The sequence below is a fragment of the Puma concolor genome, chromosome B2, assembly GCF_028749965.1.
Source record: "Puma concolor isolate L17-30 chromosome B2, mPumCon1.1.hap2, whole genome shotgun sequence".
In the NCBI taxonomy this organism is placed as follows: Eukaryota; Metazoa; Chordata; class Mammalia; order Carnivora; family Felidae; genus Puma; species Puma concolor.
The window spans coordinates 2,080,574-2,102,437 of record NC_141671.1 but is presented as its reverse complement, the minus strand read 5'-3'; the positions used below and the strand labels follow the sequence as shown (position 1 = coordinate 2,102,437).

The 21,864-nt window shown below is 44.9% G+C and overlaps 2 protein-coding genes across 12 annotated transcripts in view; both read left to right on the top strand.

Moving 5' to 3' along the window:
- ZKSCAN8 (zinc finger with KRAB and SCAN domains 8) overlaps positions 1–10,480 on the top strand; it is a 32,897-nt gene extending 22,417 nt beyond the window's left edge. For 4 of the 5 annotated variants that reach the window (XM_086705733.1, XM_086705732.1, XM_086705731.1 and 1 more), the window contains exon 6: positions 541–6,813. In XM_086705733.1, coding sequence (XP_086561859.1) covers positions 541–1,502 — 962 coding nt within the window. In that variant the 3' untranslated portion in view covers positions 1,503–6,813. Of the gene's footprint in view, positions 1–540; positions 6,814–9,911 lie in introns of those variants that run through there. The other variant, XR_015250702.1, reaches the window with a different exon arrangement.
- LOC112853598 (uncharacterized) overlaps positions 9,927–21,864 on the top strand; it is a 32,431-nt gene continuing 20,493 nt past the window's right edge. For 3 of the 7 annotated variants that reach the window (XM_086705762.1, XM_086705768.1, XM_086705767.1), the window contains exons 1-3: positions 9,927–10,059; positions 18,062–19,139; positions 20,928–21,034. In XM_086705762.1, coding sequence (XP_086561888.1) covers positions 18,120–18,929 — 810 coding nt within the window. In that variant the 5' untranslated portion in view covers positions 9,927–10,059; positions 18,062–18,119 and the 3' untranslated portion in view covers positions 18,930–19,139; positions 20,928–21,034. The other 4 variants (XM_086705761.1, XM_086705763.1, XM_086705764.1 and 1 more) reach the window with 2 other exon arrangements.

The window sequence follows — 21,864 nt, the reverse complement described above, 5'->3', positions numbered from 1 at the left end:
TTGTTATGTGATGGTAGCTGTGAGGTGTCTGAAAGACATTCTTAAGTTTAAACTCAGGAACTAACAGAGAGAAACAGTGCTGGCCCACGGACTTTTATTCTCTGATCCAGGGCTTACTGTGGGTACTGTTCTGTCTGCCAGTGGGAGTCCTCTGCTCCCAGCCCTGTGGGACTTTCGGGCCTGTCGTGCTCCTCCCTGTCAGTGCCAGGGCTTTTCCCATTTCTGTCCTGTTAGGTCATTCACTACGTCTGTATTCCTACCCACTCCCCAGCTGCCCCTCAGGTGGTCCCTTCCCTGCCTTCGTGCCTCCCAACAACCCTCCTTGTTCATGGCACTTCTTCCCCATTTGGCTTGTGGTACTTCTGCTTGGCCCTGTTCTCATCTCCCTGTATTATGATAGCAGCTTGGAGACAGATGGAAGCTGTGTGATTGCTGGTAGTTCTTCCATGTGTGTTTTCCTTTTCCCTTATATTCTATTCCTTTCTAACATGGAGAATAGAAAGTGACATTGGCTTGATGTTTATCACATTTTAATTTCAGGTGGTGAGACCAGGAGTGAGAACAGGGAATTAGCTTCGAAACAGGTAATATCTACTGGAATCCAACCACATGGAGAGACAGCTGCCAAATGCAACGGGGATGTTATCGGGGGTCATGAGCGTGGAGAAGCCCGAGATCTTCTGGGCAGATTAGAGAGGCAGCGGGGAAATCCCACCCAGGAGAGACGGCATAAATGTGACGAATGTGGGAAGAGCTTTGCCCAGAGCTCAGGCCTTGTTCGCCACTGGAGAATCCACACTGGGGAGAAACCCTATCAATGTAACGTGTGTGGGAAAGCCTTCAGTTATAGGTCAGCCCTTCTTTCCCATCAGGATATCCACAACAAAGTAAAACGCTATCACTGTAAGGAGTGTGGTAAAGCCTTCAGTCAAAACACAGGCCTGATCCTGCACCAGAGAATTCATACTGGGGAGAAGCCATATCAGTGCAATCAGTGTGGGAAGGCTTTCAGTCAGAGTGCAGGCCTCATTCTGCACCAGAGAATCCACAGTGGGGAGAGACCCTATGAATGTAATGAGTGTGGGAAAGCTTTCAGTCATAGCTCTCACCTCATTGGACATCAGAGAATCCACACAGGGGAGAAGCCCTATGAGTGTGAGGAGTGTGGGAAAACCTTCAGGCGGAGCTCACACCTCATTGGCCATCAGAGAAGCCACACTGGGGAGAAACCCTACAAATGCAATGAGTGTGGGAGGGCCTTCAGTCAGAAGTCAGGCCTGATTGAACATCAGAGAATCCACACTGGAGAAAGACCCTATAAATGTAAAGAATGTGGGAAAGCCTTCAATGGGAACACTGGCCTCATACAGCATCTGAGAATTCACACAGGGGAGAAGCCCTATCAATGTAATGAGTGTGGGAAAGCCTTTATTCAGAGGTCAAGTCTCATTCGGCATCAGAGAATCCACAGTGGAGAAAAATCTGAATCCGCAGGAGTTTAGGGAAAAAACTACAGTCCTAGTGTGGGCATTATTCAGAATTAGAGAATCCACATGCTGGTGAGAGGTCTTTCAGTGCAAGTAAAAAGCCAGAAACTTTGTCATCACTACAACCTTAACGTAGGATCAGAATCGATAGCGGTGGCAGAGTTTGAATAGCTCTTCAGTAGTTTGGGCCGGTTCCTTGATGCAGGTGGATCAGCTTGACTGTCTTAGGAGGTGTCTGATGGAGTGGAGCTCCTGGTGGCCTAATGCATCCTTTAGAAACACAATAGCATCTGAGCAAGTGGCTGGTGGTGGAGGCACTTAATTTTGTCTTTCGGGTGAGTAGCTGTAGGTGTGAGAGAGGCTCCTCCCGGTTCCTCTGCTTCTTCCCATCTCCTGTGATCTCCTTCCCCCACTGATTCCCCGGCAGGCGCACTTGTTATCCTGAAATGATCTGAGAAGCTACTTTAGAGTTTGAAGCAGCCTCCCTGTGAGACTTATATTTGTATTTAGCTTTCTAAGAACCTAGTTCTAGGGAAATTTTTACAGACACATAATGTATTTATGCTTAAGTGTGCGTGTTATTTTATTCCAACGTTCCTGATAGTGGAAAACCGTATTCCCACGCAAACTCAGAATGCTATATTTTTAACAGCACTCCAGCATTTTTCTTCATATATCACCTTCACTGACTCCTCTGAGTCACTGAGCATCCATACGTGTCCTCCACCACCCCCACCCCCAGCAGCTGTGTCAGCAAAAGAAGTGATGTTTGTGGGAGTGAAGCAGAGAAGGAGGTGAGTGGAGACTCAGTCTGGCTGCTCTCGAGCTTGGGTGGTTGTACCTTTGGGTGACTTCCGGCTCTCTTTTCCACCTTCCCACTGTATGCCGTGGTGCACAGAGGTGTGGACACTGTTCCAGTTATAGCATCGCGTGGGCGAAAGGGGAGACAGGTGCTTGAAGACCTAAAATCCTTACAAAGAACGTGCACTCATCCCTTCTGGCCCATTACAGTCCTGCCCTCTCAGGTTCCTGTCAGTCTGCACAAACCCCTGACTGGATGGTCTGTCACTGCTGTCATTGCGTTCGTCCCCCTTCCTTATATGGCCTTAGCACCTCACCCTTCATTCTCCATCTGTCTCTTGCCATTAGCTTTATAAATGCACAGCGGTGATCTGTCAAATACCTCACCCCACAGTTCCTCACTGTTCGGAATTCGTCTGTAAGCTAGCGGAAACACAATATTAACTCATTACCGGGCACTGTCTTTCTCCTTTGAGGCTTTCCATATACCAGGGGATATTGTATAAAGTAACAAGGCTGTTTTAAGCAGCACACCAGAACCTGTGCATCCGAACATGGTCTGCCCTTTAAATTTGGCGGTCCGGGTTGTTGCTGTAGCACTACCACTCCTCCCAACATTTGGAAGACTTCTAGTCTTGAATAGTATCTCGTTTTTGACCATTACCCACTTGTTCACCAGACTTGGAGTTGAGTCATTTTTGGCTTTTTTTCCAAAGTCAGCTTTCAAAACGGGAATTGATTCCATTAATCCTATGCCGAAGAATATGCTACACATTCTGAAGAAAACGCCAGGAGAATTTACACAACTTCACACTGACCTGAACAGGGACAGCACTTACTAATCATGTTATTTTAAGATTGGTGTTTTTAAAAACCAGTCGTAAAATCTTTCATTGTAAAGGTCCAACTTTTATATCATAAATTCCTTCCCTATAAAATCCCTTCTGTATCCTGCTGTGGCCCACCCTGACCACTGACAACATCAAGGTTGTTATACCTATTTCATTGAGCCATTGATACCCACCTGTCATAGGTCATGCTTGGTTTCCTTGGTTAACTGTTTCTATTTTCTTTTTTTTTTTTTTTTTTAAGTTTATTTATTTTGAGAGAGAGAGAATCCCAAGCAGGCTCAGCACTGCCAATGCAGAGCCCAGTGCAGGACTTGAACTCCTGAACTATGAGATTATGACCTGAGCTGAAATCAGAAGTCAGACAATTAGCCGACTGAGCCACCCAGGCACCCCTCCTTGGTTAACTTTTTCCAAATAGTGCTTTCCATTATCCTTTATTTTCTTACTGTCCTTTTTTTTTTTTTTTTTTTTTTTTTGGACTATAGATTCCCTTGCACTTGAAGGGAATTCCATTCCTCATTCTCTTGTACTTGAAATTTCAAGACACCAGGAATAAATCTGGACTCTAGATCCTTGTTCTCTGTGTACCCTCTGTAAGACACGAACTCTGCCTGAGGCCAGTGCTGCCCACATGCGGGTCTTACAGGATGGAGTCACTGTCCGAGGGAAGATACGTGCACACGTGCACAGTCTCCCAGGCGGTTGAGGGGAGCACTTGTCCAGTGAGGGCTCTTAGAGTAACGTGTTGAAATGACTGTAGGCACACCAGCTAACGTCTCTTTACTACAGTAATGTGTAGCCATGCTATGCATTAAATCCATAATTACTAAGCATCTGGCAGAATTCAGAGGAAAGATGTGCCCTGAAAGATCAGTGTTCTGCTGGAAAGAATAAGGACAGACTGTGACCTGAAGGAACTATTGAAGCCGGTTCAGCCGCATCCAGAAATAGCCACATGGTGTAAGAAGGTAGAAAAGGCTGTTGTTTATCTGGGGCACACATAGAAGTCCATTCTTGGTCTCCGCTAATCACTCTGCACCAGAATGTGGTTGCTCCATCTTTATGACGTTATTTTGAGCTCTTAACTGTGAGTGATGTGTGCTAAATTCCTTTATATCCTGCAGATTCTATTTTTATGCTCTTGATCTGAAATGAACTGTTCACCAATACCTTCTCCCATCGTGATCTTCTCATTTTAGGACCTGGCATGATAAAGTGGTTCTTCTGTCACTCTGCTGCCATCCAACATAGTCCTAGGAGAGGCGTCTTAGGCTTCAAAGGTTTACTCCATTGAGCAAGTGGCAGTGCTAGAATGTGGTGGATGATTGCCATACACGGCAGTTAGCTTTACTCTTGGTTCTGAGACTCGAAATAGTAATAGCTGACATTTATTAAGTATGTACTGTGTGCCAAGCTCTATGCTAAGTGTTTCTCATGGTTATGACACACATTATATCTTACATTTTATAGATGAGGAAATAAGCTTAGAGAAGTGAGTGAGTTGACCAAGGTCATGTAGCTGGGAAATGACAGAGCAGGGGCTCTGCCCAACAGTGTCAGATTCTGGAGGCTGTGCTGCTGACCACTGTGCTGTATTGTCTCTAATGAGCACACTGGCCCTGGCCAGCCATTGGAAAATCCAGTGTCCCTGGCCATAAGATAGGTAGCTACTGGGGAAGGGAATGCATAGTGGTACAGCGCTGTGTAGTGCAGTTGATTGAAAATGTCATTTTGATTGATGATTGTATCTTTAAATGCTGATACTTTTGATGCTTTGTAGTATTAGAAAGCTAAATTGTACAAGTAAAGCATGTTTAAAAGAGTAACTGGCAGGATAAAGCAATAAGGTACAGATTCGAGTACATTTCTCTAAACTGCCCCAAGGAAGTAGAATTGTGGGGGGAAATGAAAAATACCCATGCACCCAGCCAGGCATATGGTCCGTTGGGATGACAGTAGTTAAGTTTACCTACAGCGTAAAATGTGGAAAACCTTCCACTTCACTGCCCATATCCAGCTGCCATTCTGTTTTTCTTGTCATTCATGATCTTTCAAACATGTCATCCATTGTTCAACCCTATTTTCTCATTAATATATTCTTAAAACTTCTTATTGGCTTATGTGCTCAGCATGCCACTGAAGTGTCCTATGGACAAATATCAATGCCTTTTCTAAGTTCTTGTCCTGTTTTGTTTTGTTTTTGAGAGAGAGAGAAAGCGAGCATATGAGCAGGAGAGGGGCAGAGAGAGAGAATCCCAAGCAGGCTGTGCACTGTCAGCAGGGAGTCCAATGTGGGCCTCAAACTCAAGAAACTTGAGATCATGACCTGAGCCGAAAGCAAGAGTTGGACGCTTAACTGACTGAGCCACCCCAGGCGCCCCTTGTCCTTGACCTATATTTCGCACTGTTGAGTAGGGACCCTGCATCTCAGGAATTCTTTTCTTTGGCTTGTGGGATCTTTTTTGATCATTTTCCTCCTAATTTTTAGCTTTTCTTTATTGGTCTTTTTTCTCCACTGAAAATAATCTCCATGTCTTGGTTTTATCCAGTATTTTTTCTGTATTTGCTTCTATTTATGTTTTGATTATTTACACTTACCTTCTGTATTTCAGTACTTTAATTATTTCCCACCCTATGGGTCAGTTACCTACATAATTTGATATTTGGGAACAGAACTCCTCACTCTTGTCCCCCAGCCTACATTTTCCTTTTAAATAGGCATTATTGCTTAGCTTCTTTACCTTGAATAGACTCCCTGCCCTTCATGTTTCTTTTTTTATTTTTATTTTTTAAAGTAGGCTCCATGCTCAGGGTAGGGCTCAAACTCATGACCCTGAGATCGTGTCCTGAGCTCCTCAGGCGCCCTGCCCTGTCTTGGAGTTGTCCTTTAGTCTTTTTCTGCTCTTCACTGTACGTGTCTCACATCTTGCTGAGTCATTCCAGTTCTCCGTTTTCTCCTTGAGGCTGGATCTTTTACATTTCTGCCATCCCCTGCAGCCTTCCTTAGAGCCATGCCATCTGAGGCCCCAGCTGTTGTAATTCTTTCTTTCTAGTGTCCTTGCTTTCAAGACCCCCTTCAGTAACGCTTCTAAGGTGATCCTCCTCAAAATTCATTTTCGGTCAGAAACACTCAGCAGATGATGGCTGTCCCAGCAGTGGTGTTCCAGGTTCTCCATGTTTTGCCCTTCATGTTTCACCTGCCTCAGCCTAATTCTCTGGCATATTCACCTTGACTCTTCTTGTTCAAACTTCCGTGGCCTTCCACTGCTGTCTTACAAGCCCTTGCCTCCGTGCCTTTCTCATGCAATTTCTTTTGTTTGGATTGGGTTTTTTTTTGGCCCCACTTACGCATCCATATCTTCAAAGCCTAGCTTCTTTATATCTTCGAGTGGGCTCTCCCTGACTTCACCTCACACTGAGACCTCCCTTGTTCTGTGCTGCCTCAGCACTTACCCTTTGAGTTTGTACTGTGGTCCATGCACTTACTAATATGTTGCTTTGTAATTTTCTAGCTCTCTGTATTGTAGTTTCACATTTGTATTTATTTTCAAAATTAAATTGTAAGCTCCTTGAGGGCAGGAATAATAACTTTTACATTTGTATCTCTGCACCCCCTAGTGCCTAGTACAGTGCTGAGCACACAGTAGGTGTTTAATAAATGCTTGTTGAATCGTTGTGTGGATTATTTATGGAGTTCTATAATTGCCTGTACCTAAGACTAAAAAATCCAACTTCAGGGGAATATATGTGAAAACTGAAATAAGAAGCTCTCCATTTGGCCAAATTTATTCTTTAAGGAAGAAAATAGGAATAGTAAACTCTAAAGATTACTGTGTTAAAGTTATTGTTGCAAAAGTGCTGCAGAATAGACTTTTGTATCTGACGTTAAACCAGTGGTTTTCAACTGGAGAAAATTGGCAATGTCTGGAGATAGCTTTGGTTCTATAATCGGTGCACAGGTGGGATGCCACTGGCATCTGGCAGATAGAGGTTAAGGATACTGTAAACACCTTGCATGCACACACAGCCCCCACGACAACAAAAATTATCTGGCTTCATATGTTTAATTGGGCCAAAGTTGAGAAGCCCTGGGCTGGACATATTTAAGGTATATAGGAGAAAGAAGAGATAGGAATACTAGCATTGCAATTAGAAAAATTAGCTATGGCAAGGTTTAAAAGAACCCTGTTATATATATTTTAGAGTATGTAAGATTAGAAAAGAAAAAGCCTTAATGTTTGGAGTTCACAGCAATATACACATCAGGGTGATGGTAAACCATAAAATGATTGATGATGTTCTAAGGTTGCTTTCAGGGTCAGATCTGCCTCCCTCATTATACCAAGTACCAGGTGTTACAGGACTACAGTCTGGTTTCGTTTTATAGAATCAAAGATAATACTTAGGGCGCTATCCTTTTCGCAGGGGGCCGGTAACCTATAAAAGACGTAGCTTTGGAGACAACACATAACCTTCAACAGTTCCTTTGGCAGCAGCTAGGCAGGATTAACTAGTCCAAGGAAATCAAGCCAGAATGCAGTCAGAGTTTGCCAAGTAAAACATACCCACTTAAGTTTTTAACAGAGTTTTACTCTCACCTAAGAAGGCAAATATGTAGAAAAAAATGTGATTTCCTAAATTAGTTTTAAAAAACCTTTTAAGAACATTCATCTTTCTCATCATCATTAAGTAGCTCAATGGCACTTAAACAGGTTTAAAAAGTATCAACTCGAGTTAGAAAATCGGTTTCAATGTGTAGTTCACCAAAGAAATCACTGCATTGCTCTGTTGTGTTTAATTATTCATAGTCTATAGAATGCTAGGCTTGGAAGTGACCTTTGAGATCATTTCCCAACCCATTCTGCAAACGGAGGTCCACAAAGGCCCGGCGACCACTGGGTCGCCCGTTAAGGTTTGTGGCGCAGGTAGAAGAGAATCCTGGCTTCCTGATGCTTTGCCCATTTCTTTTCTGACTGGTTATGCGCTCAGGTCTGACCCTTGTTCTTGTGTGTTCTTAATTGTTACCCCGCCAGGGGGTGGATCCGTACTTTGAGCCTCCAACTGTAATGTTTTATTCTACGACTTACTCCTTTCATCAGTTTGTATGTCCATACAAGTATACTGACTCGGTACCTTGGGTTAAATTCTCCCATTAAGGCCAGTTGGTGTCCCAGTCAAGTTTTGAAAGCCCCGTCCTCCTGGGCCTGTTCCCTAATCTTCAACACAAGGAGCGGCTCTGGCCTTCTGATCGTCAAAGATAAAGCTCTGAGCACCTGCACTCCCGCCTGGCGGTTTTGGGGATCCTTCAGGGTCCCCCTGGAGATTCTGCCTTTCCCGGCCGCGGTGTCTTCAAATTCCAAGATTCCAGAGTCGTCCGTTCTACACTGGACAGAATCAGCAAAGGGAAAGCACCTCTGTGAGCGAAGGGGTCTCGGATCGGCCTCCGCGGACCACCCGGGGCGGCGGCGCTCCAGGATTGGGCTGGTGGAGGACCCGCCCGGAAGTGTCGCGCGGGCCGCCCCGGAAGTGCCGGGACTTCCGGCCCGCGGGCGGCGGTGGCGGCGATTACCTGCTCGGGCTCACCTGCAGACGCGAGTCCCGCGTCCGAGGGAAGCACGGGGGAGTCTGGCCGGCCGCCCCTTCGGCCGCGGACCCGACGCCCCAGTGCGGCCCGGTCTTTCCCACGGCCTCCCGAGATTTATGGAGCCGCCGTGACCACGTGCACCCCTGGTAGCTGTGGTGTAGCCCCCAGCCGACCCTCGGCCCGCCTTTCCGAACAGATGGGGAAACTGCGGAGGACTGGAAAGACGCACTTGGGGCAGGCTTCCTCTTCCACCCGGGTGCCCGGGACTTTTCCTGGTGCGTGCGGATACACTTGGGCTGCAGCTTGGCCCGTGGGGCCGGTGCCCGGCTCTCGGCAGCCGCTTCCCCACCCGCGCGGCCTGCGGCGCTGTTCCCGCCTGGCCTGCAGTGCCCTGCGGCAGGGGCGAGTCGGGGCACCGGCCCCACCGGCTGCCCAGCCTGGGATCGGACACGCGACCTAGCAGATCAGCCCCTTGCTTGACACTGCGTTTTTTCTCCCGCCCCTCACTAGTTAGTGTGGCAGATATGGCAGTCTTTGCTTTTTCTTTGAGTAAGATAGTGTTTCTTTTACAAAAGAAGGGCAACGAAGAGGAGACCCGTAAGAGGAAGCTTACTGAATCGCAGACTCTAATGCGTGGCAGCATTAGAGGAGCTGTTTTCTCTGCTTTCAAGAATTCTGTTACTAGAAAACTCCTTGTTCTGGGCCGGCTCCAGCTCAGTTGACACTGGCTGAGGCCAGTTCCTGACCTTTAGGCCTAAGGAGTGCCAGATCTGGGAGAGGGACGGGCGTGGCGTGGGGCGGCGGGGGCGCGGATCAATGAGAAAGTGGCTGAGTTGGATGAAACCAGACAGCAGGAAGGGAAGGGAGAAGTATTTATTAAGTCATCGTAAACGTTTAGTCTCTTAGGGATGTTTTTTTCCATTTTGGGGGCCTATAGGTCTAAACCTGTGATGTGGCCAAATCACTTAATCTCTCTGTGCCTCTATTTCCTCATATGTAAATGAGGATGACAAAAGCACCTGCCGAATTGTTATCATGATTACATGAACGGTACCTGATAACAAAAGTTGTATCTAGATATTGTCATTATTTTTCTCCATACCTCTCTTAACTGGTCTGCTCTAATGATTCATTTATTTATACAGTGATACATTCATAATTTCATGTGTTTAATTTTTTTTTTTTCAGGTCCCAGCTCTTGCACAGTCAAGAAGTAATCTAGCAAGAAATATCAGCCCTGGGAGCCAAGGGAGGGAGAATCACTGTCTCCAACTCCTACCCAGGAACGCACCATTAAAATCTCAACTATAGGAACCCTTTATCCCACGAGAGGGTTGTAAGTATTAAACCTTGACATTCTGTAGTTTTCTGAAGATTCTACAATAAGGCACCTGAGAAGACTCTTTTTTTTAAGTTAATATAACATATCAATGTAGGTGTGCTGTTATGAACCCTCAGCAGAATCTGCTTCAAAGTGAGGGTAGAACAAGAGGGCACCCGGCTCACCTGCCATTTCCACAGTATGTTATTGATAAAGAATTCTGTCTTTGCTGCCTGTTGTCTGAGACAAGCTGTATTCTGTTTTTTTATGTGTCTTTGACTCTGCTTAAGGTGGTTTTGTTATTTTACCTTGCAGGAATTTTGATTCTTTGTATTGATTTCAAATTTATCAATCTTTTCATTTATAGCCTCTGGATTTGGGCTTATAATTAGAAAGGCCTTCCTACTCTGAGGTTATTAAAGACTTCTCCCACATTTTCCTCTGGTACGTTTATAGTTTTCATTTATGACATTTGAAACTTTGATTTAGGGGCGCCCAGGTGGCTCAGTCGTTTGAGCATCCAACTTCGGCTCAGGTCATGATCTGGCAGTGTTTGAGTTCAAGCCCCACGTTGGGCTCTGTGCTGACAGCTCAGAGCCTGGAACCTGCTTCGGATTCTGTGTCTCCCTCTCTCTCTCTGCCCCTCCCCCGCTTATGCTTGGTCTCTCTCTCTCTCTCTCTCTCTGTCAAAAATAAATAAACATTAAAAAAATTAAAAAAATGTTTTAAAATAAATAAATAAAACTTTGATTTATTTGGAATATTGACCTGTATATAGACTGAGGAAGGAATCCAATTTAACATTTTTCCAGATGAGTACCTAGTTCTCACCATACATTTATTGAGGAGTCTACTCGTCTTTTTCTTACTGATTTAGTACCTTTTTTCTATGCTAAATTTCTCCCTCTGATTGCATCTATTTCTGGACTTTCTATTCTGTGCCATTTGTCTGTCTCACCACTATCACACTGCCTCACTGAGGCTTTGTAATATGTTTATGATCACTTAGGAAAAGTGCTCCTTCATTGCCCTCCTTTTCAGAGTTGTACCAGGGAGTCTTGCTTGTTTACTTACTTGTCTATGTGAACGTTAAAATCTATTTACAAAAAAGTTGGTATTTTTTATTGGAATAGTATTAAATTTACAAATTAAGAAGTAGTTTCTGAGTGCAAAGTGGAGGGATTTTAGGACTGCAATCGATCTGGGTTCAAATTTCATCTGTCTCCTTTTTTTTTTTTTTAAGCTTTCTGCTTTTTATTTATTTGCTTATTTTACTTTTTTTAAGATTTTATTTAAGTTGAAGTTAGCTAACATATAGTATAGTAATGGTTTCAGGAGTAGAATTTACTGATTCCTCACTTACATGCAACCCAGTGCTCATCACAAGTGTCCTCCTTAATGCCCATCACCCATTTAGCCCATCCCCTCCTCCCCAAACCCCTCTAGCAACCCTCAGTTCTCAGTATTTAAGAGTCTCTCATGGGGGAGCCTGGTTCGCTCAGTTGGTTAGGTGTCTGACTTCAGCTCAGGTTATGATATCACAGTTCGTGGGTTTGAGCCCCACATCTGGCTCTGTGCTGACAGCTCAGAGCCTGGAGCTTGCTTCAGATTCTCTCTCTCTCTCTCTCTCTCTCTCTCTCTCTCTCTCTCTGCCCCTCCCCGCCCCTCCCCCGCTTGTTCTCTGTCTCTCTCAAAAATAAACATTAAAAAATTAAAAAAAAAAAAATAGTCTCTCGTGGTTTGTCTCCCTCTCAGTTTTTATCCTATCTTTTTAAGTTTGGGGGGCTTTTTTGTTTATTTTGAGAGTGAGAGAGAGAGAGAGAGAGAGAGAGCATGGGCAGGAGAACAGCAGAGGGAGAGAGAGAGAATTCCAAACAGGCTCCATGCTGTCACTGCAGAACCAGTTGCCAGCCTCAATCCCGCAAACCAGGAGATCATGAGCTGACCCGAAAACAAGAGTTGGATGGTTAACCGACAAAAACACCCAAGCGCCCCTATCTTACTTTCTTTTCCCTTCCCTTCCCCTGTGTTCATCTGTTTTGTTTCCTGAATTCCACATGTGGGTGAAATCATATGTGGTATTTGTCTTTCTCTGATTCGTCTGCTTTATTAGTTGTCCAACCAAAAAATTTATCTGCTTTTCAGTTTTCTTACACATGAGAGGAGGAGCATAACGTTTTATTTGCGGAATTAAAGGCGATAAAAGGTGCAAAATACCTGGTTTGAAGTAAAAACCTTGTTTGTTGACCAGCTCAGGGACCACTGAGGAAGAAGCCTCCGGGGCCCTAGAGCGGCCGCAAAGCGAGGGCAGCAGGGATCTGCGGAAGTCGACGGCTCCGCCCCTTCCGACGCCGTACTCACCTCGGAAGTGCAGGTGTGGGGTCTGGTTTCGGAGCTGGGGGCCTGCTCGCTCCCTGGTCTCGGCTGACCACCACCCTGGCCTCCGCCTGCTTTCTCGCGCCCCTGCCGCTCTTCCTTTGCTCCCTTGCCCTGCCCCTCCCCTTTCCCCTCCTGCCGCTCAGGCTTGCGGAATAACAGAGACTCTGGGGGAGGGGACCGCCCCGTCCTGGCCCCTGTATCCTCCCCTACTTCGTGTGTGTGTGTGTGTGTGTGTGTGTGTGTGTGTGTGTGCGCGCGCGTGCGCGTGTGCGCGCGCGCGCGACACTCAGGGACACCTGGCAGTTTTATTGAGATGTTCCTGAGATCTTTTTGCCTCAAAGAAAAAAGCTAAATGAGCTACTCATGAAGATTCCTTTCTTTTGCTATTTTACATTTTTATTTATTTTTGGGAGCCAGCAGAGCATGAGAGGGGTAGGGGACAGAGAGAGAGAGAGGATGACACAGAATCTGAAGCAGGCTCCAGGTTCTGAGCTGTCAGCATAGAACCCGATGCGGGGCTCGAACTCATAAACTGAGATCATGACCTGAGCCGAAGTCGGACGCTTAACCGACTGAGCCCCTTAGGCGCCCCTCTTTTACTATTGTATATTGCATTTTTCTGCCCCCTCTCAGACTCTTCTGCTTAAAAGATGAGGGCACATGTCCTTCTTCTCACAGATTTCTTCAAAGTTAAAAGTGTTAACCCAGAGGTATCTGATTACAGCCCAGAAAGGTATTTTGTACATACCCGTAGCTCTCCGGTATGAGGAAGCCCATTGAGGCAGCGGCAGGATAGGATCATTCCAGTTTGAGCGAGCTGCAGACCTAAAGGGGTTTGGGTAGGACTAGGGATTCTTCATATTTTCTTAATAAGAGCTGAGCAGCTTCAGCCACAGGCTTCCGTGGGTAACCATGTTTCCTGGGTTCTGGGCAGGAGTTCATGTGCATGTGACCCCTGCCCTGAGTGAGCCTTTTTCACTGTTGCTAAGGAGCGACTGTTCAGAGAAACGTGATAGAGCATCACTGAGAAATGATTCAGCCCAGCCATGGAGGGTAGTGTCCATGTGCCAGTGGGCCTGTGCCTGACTCGTGGGGAACTTCCACACCCCACCCCACAACAGGAGCAAGGAAACTTCCACACCCCACCCCACAACAGGAGCAAGGAAATCAGAGGTTCAGAAAAGACACATTTGTATGAAGAAACATTCAAAGATACAAGAAACTAATAAAAATTACCTATGGAAGTGGTAAACCGAGGGGGATCAGGGTGGAATGGAAACAAGATTTGTTTCTATATGTCGTTTTTTTTTTCTTTAATGTTTGTTTATTTTTTGGGAGAGAGCACACAAGAGTGGGGGCGGCGCAGACAGGCAGGTACAGAGGATCCCAAGTGGGCTTCCTGCTAACAGCAGAGAACCCTAAGAGGGTCAAACTTGTGAACCACGAGATCATGACCTGAGCCAAAGTTGGACACTTAACGGACTGAGCCATCCAAGTGCCCCTCTATATATCTTTTCAGAGGGTTTTGATTTCTCTTTTTTTTTTTTTTTTTTTCTTTGAGAGAGAGGGGCATGAACCATGAGATCATGACCTGAGCCACAGTCACATGCTTAACCACTAAGCCACCTAGGCGTCCTGACTTTTCAATTGTATATTATCTAGTCAAAAACATAGGCATACTTAAAAAAATTTTTTTTAATGCTTATTTATTTTTGAGAGAGAGAGAGAGAGACAGAGCACAAGTGGGGGAGAGGCAGAGAGAGGGAGACACAGAATCTGAAGCAGGCTCCAGGCTCTGAGCTGTCAGCACAGAGCCGGATGTGGGGCTCAAACACACGAACCATGAGATCATGACCCGACCCGAAGTCGGACGCTCAACTGAGCCACCCAGGCGTCCCAAACTTTTAAGTTTTTAAATTCAAGTTAATTAACATACAGTGTTACAATAGTTTCAGATGTATAATACAATGACTCGACAGTTCTATACAGTATTCTGTGTGCTCATCATGACAAATGCGCTCCTTTATCCTCATCACCTATTTAACCCATCCTCCCACTCCCTTTCATCTGGTAACTATCGGTTTGTTCTCTGTAATTAAGAATCAGTTTCTTGATTTGTCTCTCTTTGTTTTCCCCTTTGTTCATTTGTTTCTTAAATTCCACATAGGCCTGAAATCGTATGGTATTTGTCTTTCTCTGTCTTATTTTGCTTAGCATAATACACTCTAGTTCCATCCACATCATTGACACTTGGGCTGCTTCCATATCCTGGCAATTGTCAATAATGCTGCAATAAATGTAGGGGTGCATGTATCCTTTTGAATTCGTATTTTTGTACTCTTTGGATAAATACGTAGTAGTGTAGTTGCTGGGTCTAAGGTAGTTCTATTTTTAACTTTTTGAGGAACCTAGACACTGTTTTCCAGAGTGGCTGCACCAGTTTGCATTCCCACCAGCAGTGCATGAGGGTTCCTCTTTCTCCACATCTTCACCAACACCTGCTGTTTCTTGTGTTATTAATTATAGCCATTCTGACAGGTCAGAAGTGGTATTTCATCGTGGTGGTTTGTTTTAATGTTTTGTTTTTTTTATTTTTTATTTTAATAAAAAATTTTTTTAACATTTACTTATTTTTGAGACAGAGAGAGAGCATGAACAGGGGAGGGTCAGAGAAAGAGGGAGACACAGAATCTGAAACAGGCTCCAGGCTCTGAGCTGTCAGCACAGAGCCCAATGCGGGGCTCGAACCCATGGACCGCGAGATCATGACCTGAGCCGAAGTCGGATGCTTAATCCACTGAGCCACGAGGCGCCCCATAATGTTTCTGTTTTTGAGAGAGACACAGAGTGTGATCAGGGGAAGGGCAGAGAGTGACAGAGACACAGAATCAAAGGCAGGCTCCAGGCTCCGAGCTCTCAGCACAGAGCGTGATGTGGGGCTCAAACCCACAGACCACGAGATCATGACCTGAGTTGAAATCAGATGCTTAACCGACTGAGCCACCCAGGCTCCCTCATCATGGTTTTGATTTGTATTTCCCTGATGATGAGTGGTGTTGAGCATCTTTTCATGTGTCTGTTTGCCATCTGTATGTCTTCTTTGGAGAAGTGTCTGTTCATGTTTTCTGCCCATTTAAAAAAAATTTTTTTTAATATTTATCTTTTGAGAGAGACAGACAGAGCATGAGCAGGGGAGGGCAGAGGGGAATGGAGACACAGAATCCGAAGAAGGATCCAGGCTCTGAGTTGTCAGCACAGAGCCAGACGTGGGGCTTGAACTCACAAACTGAGAGATCATGACCTGAGCTGAAGTTGGAGGCGTAACCTACTGAGCCACCCACGCGCCCTTCTGCCCATTTTTTAATTGGATTATTTGTTTTTTGGATGTTGAGTTTAAGTTCTTTATATACTTAGGATACTAACCCTTTATCTGATATGTCATTTGGAAATATCTTCTCCCATTCCATCGGCTGCCTTTTAGTTTTGCTGATTGTTTCCTTTGCTGTGCAGAAGCTTTTTATTTTGATGAGGTCCCAGTAGTTCTATAGGAACTATAAGCCCCTATAGTTTTGCCTTTGTTTCCCTTGCCTCCGGAGACATACCTAGGAAGAAATTGCTATGGCTGATATCAAAGAGGTTACTGCTTATTTTCTTTACTAGGATTTTAACCATTTCCTGTCTCACGTTGAGGTCTTTAATCCATTTTGAATTTATTCTGGTGTATGGTGTCAGAAAGTGGTCCAGTTTCTTTTTTTTTTTTTTTTTTTGCATGTTGCTGTGCAGTTTTCCCAAGCATTTGTTGAAGAAACATTCTTTTTTCCACTGAATATTTTTTCCTGCTTTGTTGAAGATTAATTGATCATATAGTTGTGGGCTATTCTGCTCCATGGATCTATGTGTCTACTTTCTTGATCACTACAGCTTTGTAATATAACTTGAAGTCCAGAATTGTGATGCTTCCAGCTTTGCTTTGCTTTGCTTTTCAAGATTGCTTTGGCTATTCGGGGTCTTTTGTGGATCCACACAAATTTTAGGATTGTTTATACTAGTTCTGTGAACAATGATATTGGTATTTTGGTAGGGATTGCATTAAATATGAAGGTTGCTTTGAGTAAATAGACATTTTAAAAATATTTATTCTTGGGGCGCCTGGGTGGCGCAGTCGGTTGAGCGTCCGACTTCAGCCAGGTCACAATCTCGCGGTCCGTGAGTTCGAGCCCCGCGTCGGGCTCTGGGCTGATGGCTCAGAGCCTGGAGCTTGTTTCCGATTCTGTGTCTCCCTCTCTCTCTGCCCCTCCCCCGTTCATGCTCTGTCTCTCTCTGTCCCAAAAATAAATAAACGTTGAAAAAAAAAAAATTTAAAAAAAAAAATAAATAAATATTTATTCTTCCAATCCATGAGCATGAAATATCTTTCTATTTCTTTGTGATACATAAACACATTTTTGAAGTTTATTTTAAGTAATCTATACAACCAATATGGGACTCGAACTCACAACCTGAAGATCAGGAGTCCCATGCTCTTCTGACTGAGCCAGCCAGATGCCCTGCATAGACAGATTTTTAAGTAAAATTTTCAGAATAGTTTCTGTGCACTCTGGACATTTAGAGTTACAGAAAGATTATGAAGATAGTACAGAGAGTCCCCATATACTTCATGCTTAACTGACTGACACTCAAATGACTGAGCCACCCAGGTACCTCAATGACCTTGACAGCTTTGAGGAGTTTTTTGGTAGAATGCCACTCAGTTGGGAATTGACTGATTTTTTCCCATTACTATACTGAGGTTATAGGTTTGGGGGAGGATGACCCCAGAGGTTAAGTGCCATTCTCATCTCATCAAGGGTACACATCATCAGTTTATTACTGTTGAGACGTAAAACAATTTGTAAAGTGGAAAGAGGCAGAGAAGAGATAATTTGTGTAGTTTAAGTTTGCAGCAAAAGTTTCATCAAGTTTTCTTCCCAGAAGATAAGAGAGGGCACCACGCTGTCCACACATGAGTCTGAAGGAGCCCCATTCTTTGGAGAGGGGAGGGGTCCGTTCTGTCACACTTGCACGGGATACGAAGCATCCCTGTTGCTAAGGTGCTGTCACAGCAACATCAGCGGCAGCAGCGGTGGTGGTAGCAACGGCCAGAGCTTTTATCCCCGTGTTTCTCTTCCAGCCAAGTAGTGTGGACTTCTGTGTGAGTGGTAAAAACCCAGCTGTCAGTGAGGCTGCTGTCACTTTTCCAAACTTGTTACCAGTTGAAGTTCTGGTTCTTTTCCCTTCTGTATTTGTATAGTCCTTCATCTGCTCCACTATCTACAAATCTCTTCAATTCCTGTCTTGTTTCCCGACTTAATTAAAGAAGTGAGAAGTCTTTTTAAGTAGGAACTAAGTATTATTTTGTAGTCACTTATATTCCAGATTCTGTGCTGTAGATACCATTATAAAGGGTAATTTTTAAATAGACGTTTGAGTCAGGTGTTCGTTCTAATAGTTTTGTGATATGTTACTTTACAGACATTTGATTGGTGTGTCCTGGGTTTGTCAAGCATGTTTGAGGCTTCTAGTTAAGTCTGTGTCACATCCTATTGCTTTAGCAACAAGGAATAAATTACACTGAAACCTCTATGTGTTATTGTTTCAGAAGTCCAGGCCAGAGGCACGAATAAGGTGTCTGTTCTGAAGGGAAGAATTCTGTAAGGATGGACCCACACCAGCAGGTTGCCAGCTTACGGAATGGGAGTACATTACAGGTTTCTGAGCGCGAGAAAACCTCTCAGTACGTGAACCAGGTTCAAAGGCGGGAGGACAGGCCCACGGAAGGGAGACGGTATGCCTGTAGTGAATGCGGGAAGAAGTTTGCCCAGAGCTCAGGCCTCGTTCGACATCGGAGAACCCACACTGGCGAGAAGCCCTACGAGTGTGGTCACTGCGGAAAAGCCTTCAGCGTGCGCTCCACGCTCACTGTGCATGAGAGAATCCACACTGGCGAGAAGCCCTATACCTGTAATGAGTGTAGGAAAGGCTTCAGTGTGAGGGCACACCTGATCATACATCAGAGAATCCACAATGGGGAGAAACCGTATGAATGTAATGAGTGTGGCAAAGCATTCAGTGTGAGCTCAGACCTTATCAAACATCAGAGAATCCACTCTGGTGAAAAGCCCTATGAGTGTGATGAGTGTGGGAAAGCCTTCAGCGTGAGCTCCGCCCTCATCAAACATCAGAGAATCCACACAGGAGAGAAGCCGTACGAGTGCAAGGAGTGTGGGAAGGCCTTCTATGTGAACTCCGCCCTAATTAACCACCAGAGGATTCACTCTGGAGAAAAGCCGTATGCGTGTGGAGAATGCAGGAAAGCCTTCAGCCAGATCTCAACCCTAATTCACCACCAGAGAATCCATACTGGAGAGAAACCGTACGAGTGTGACGCATGTGGGAAAGCTTTCCGTGGGAGTTCTAATCTTACTAAGCACCAGAAAATACACGCCAAAGGAAAGCGTCATCATTGATTTATGTGACGAAGATATTCCAAAGGCCTTTTTTTTTTGTATCAGGAGTTAACACTAAGAGAAGGGCATGGAAGAAGTTGATGTTTTAATTGATACCTGGTCCTTTAGAATATTGAAGAAGTGAGAAGTCCGTGAAAAGTGCTCCAGAATGACTAGTTAAAGCTCTGAAATCACGTCGACTTCTGAGAATGCGCTTTCACAACTCACAAGGTAAGGCCCTTTAAATACATGTATACCGTAATGTAGTTTGTTTTGGTTTAGTAAGAGCAGATTTCAGTATTTCAAATATTTTTATTTTCCTCATGTGCAAACCTTCTGTTGTTGTTGTCGTTGTTGTATTATAGGTAAAACCTGTTAAGTTTGAAATTGGAAGTAGTGTTGATTGGTGGAACAGGAACCACATATCCTCATTGTATCTGGAAATAGGAACTGATTGGTCTTCTTTCTGTACCTCCATGCTCTCAGGGGTGATTCGATGGGTTAGTAACCTCCTTGGCAGAGGGTAGACTGCCTTTGTTTTAGGCAGAAATCTAATAGATACTTTGTCAGGGTCATTCTTGCTTAGTTGGCAAAACCCCAGGACTCTTGACTTCCTGAGCCAGTAAATCCCTAAACTTGACTGAGCTTCCTGAACCAAAACAAACAAAAACAAAAAGCCTCTCTAAAAGTGTCAGGTGATGGGGCGCCTGGGTGGCGCAGTCGGTTAAGCGTCCGACTTCAGCCAGGTCACGATCTCGCGGTCCGTGAGTTCGAGCCCCGCGTCAGGCTCTGGGCTGATGGCTCGGAGCCTGGAGCCTGTTTCCGATTCTGTGTCTGCCCCTCCCCTGTTCATGCTCTGTCTCTCTCTGTCCCAAAAATAAATAAATAAATGTTGAAAAAAAAATTTAAAAAAAAAAATAAATAAATAAAAAAAATAATAAAAAATAAAAGTGTCAGGTGCTCCGATCCCTTGGATTTGGTGTTTCTCAAGTGTGGTGAGGGATTTGCAGACTCAAGAGGTATGAGACTGGGCAAGCTTGGGAACTGTTGTTGAGTTGAGGATGGCATTGGTTTTAGGATGACTTTCAAGGATCTCTTTGAGTGACTCCTTGAAGTTCGATGCCTCATATCAACCGGGAGAGCTCAGATTTGGGAAGTGGTACAAAGTTAATGAGTTCAGTCTGGAAAATGTCTTTGTCATATCTGGAAATCCCAGTAGAACTGTTCATCAGAATGTACCCTAACTTTCTAATCCCGTCCCCAGACCTACACCCAAAAGTTACACATGCATGTATGAAGCTCATGGAAGAGATCTGGACTTAAAAATTACTTTGTTACTATTTTTCTATATTAATAGTGATTTCTGACCCCTGGGTGGCAGGCCAGGAAATTCTTGTGAACCCTGAAACTAAACCACACGAGGTTCAAGATGAACACCAAAGTGATAGAAATTGCAGATTGATTTGGTCTGCAATAGGACTCTGTGTTGTAAAGAGATACATAGTTTCCATGATTTCTCATGAGCATCTGAGGCAAGACAGCCCACAGACACACTGGACCCCATGAAGCTTTGAGCCCACTTGTGCGGTCAGGCACTGAGGTCAGGGTTGCGTGTGGAAACACACAGCGTGAAGTCTGGTATTGAAGGCGTGCTTACCACTCTGCCCAGGTAAGTTTCAGTATGGACGTGGGGGCTGAAGGCAGAAAAGGTCCCGGTTTTGGAGCGCACACTGAGGAGACAGAACCTCACCGAGGCATGGGGTGTGCTGGAGAGAGTAAGGCACATACTTACAGGCAGGAATGAAGTGCCTCAACAAAACACCAGGAAATTGTCTACGACATTGGGTCGAGGTGTGAATTCCTTTGTCCTGCTTCTTTCTGCCTTTTGACAGTTGAGGAAGACTGGTTTCTCCTTGCTCTGTCCCAGAGAAAGTTCCCTGCCATGCCATTTCTGTTCTGTTATCGTCAGTGTTTTTAGCATTGACTTCTTTGGCCCCAACTGTCTCGGTTTGTCCCTAGGATGGAGGTTTGCAGACAGACTCTTCTGGGTGGAGAATACTCTTCTGAGATCAGCACTGAAGCGATGCCATACCCCACCCCAAACCAGCGCAACTGAATCCTAAGCAGTAAGTGGTGCGTGTCTTGAAGACTTTGAAGGGGGCAGACATTCTGGAGAAACACATTTCTTCTGCTGAAGAATGTAGTGGTAGGAGGGCAGGATCCATGTAACATGGTTATTCCTTGTGAGCTCAAAGTACAGTGTTGATGGTCACCTGCTGTGGGTTGGGCCTTGTGCCAGGTCTAGGAATACAAAGGTAACTGGAAAAAGCACCCCAGTCTTCAGGGGCCTCCCAGTCTACTTGGGGAGAAAGGTGCAGAGAGAAAACAGTAAATACAGCGAGAAAGCCACTGGGTTTGTACAGGCTACTTTGCACCGAAGGTGTAAGAACCACTCGTGGAACCATTGAAAAGGCGTCAGGAGGGTGAAATCTTAGAGGAAGAGTGAGTTCTTCGGCCCCAGGAAAAGGGATAAAGGAAGGGACTTTGGGAAAAGCATGTTTAAAAGTATGTGTCTGGGGGCACCTGGGTGGCCCAGTCGGTTAAGCGTCTGACTCCTGATACCGGCTCAGGTTGTGATCTTGTGGTCGTGAGTTCGAGCCCGCATGTGACAGTGTGGATCCTGCTTGAGATTCTCTCTCTCCCTCTCTCTCTCTCTCTGCCCCTCCCCTGCCCCCCCCCCACCGTCTGTCTCTCAAAATAAATAAACTTAAAAATTTTTTACTTCATTGTAGTTAACGTACAGTGTTACATTCGTTTCAGGTGTACAGTGTAGTGACTCGGCTGAAACTGATTTTTGTGTATGAGTGAGGGTCAGATTTCATTCTTTTCTCATATGGATATCCAGCTGATCCTGCATTACTTACAGGAAAGACTGTCTTTTCCCACTGCTGTACAA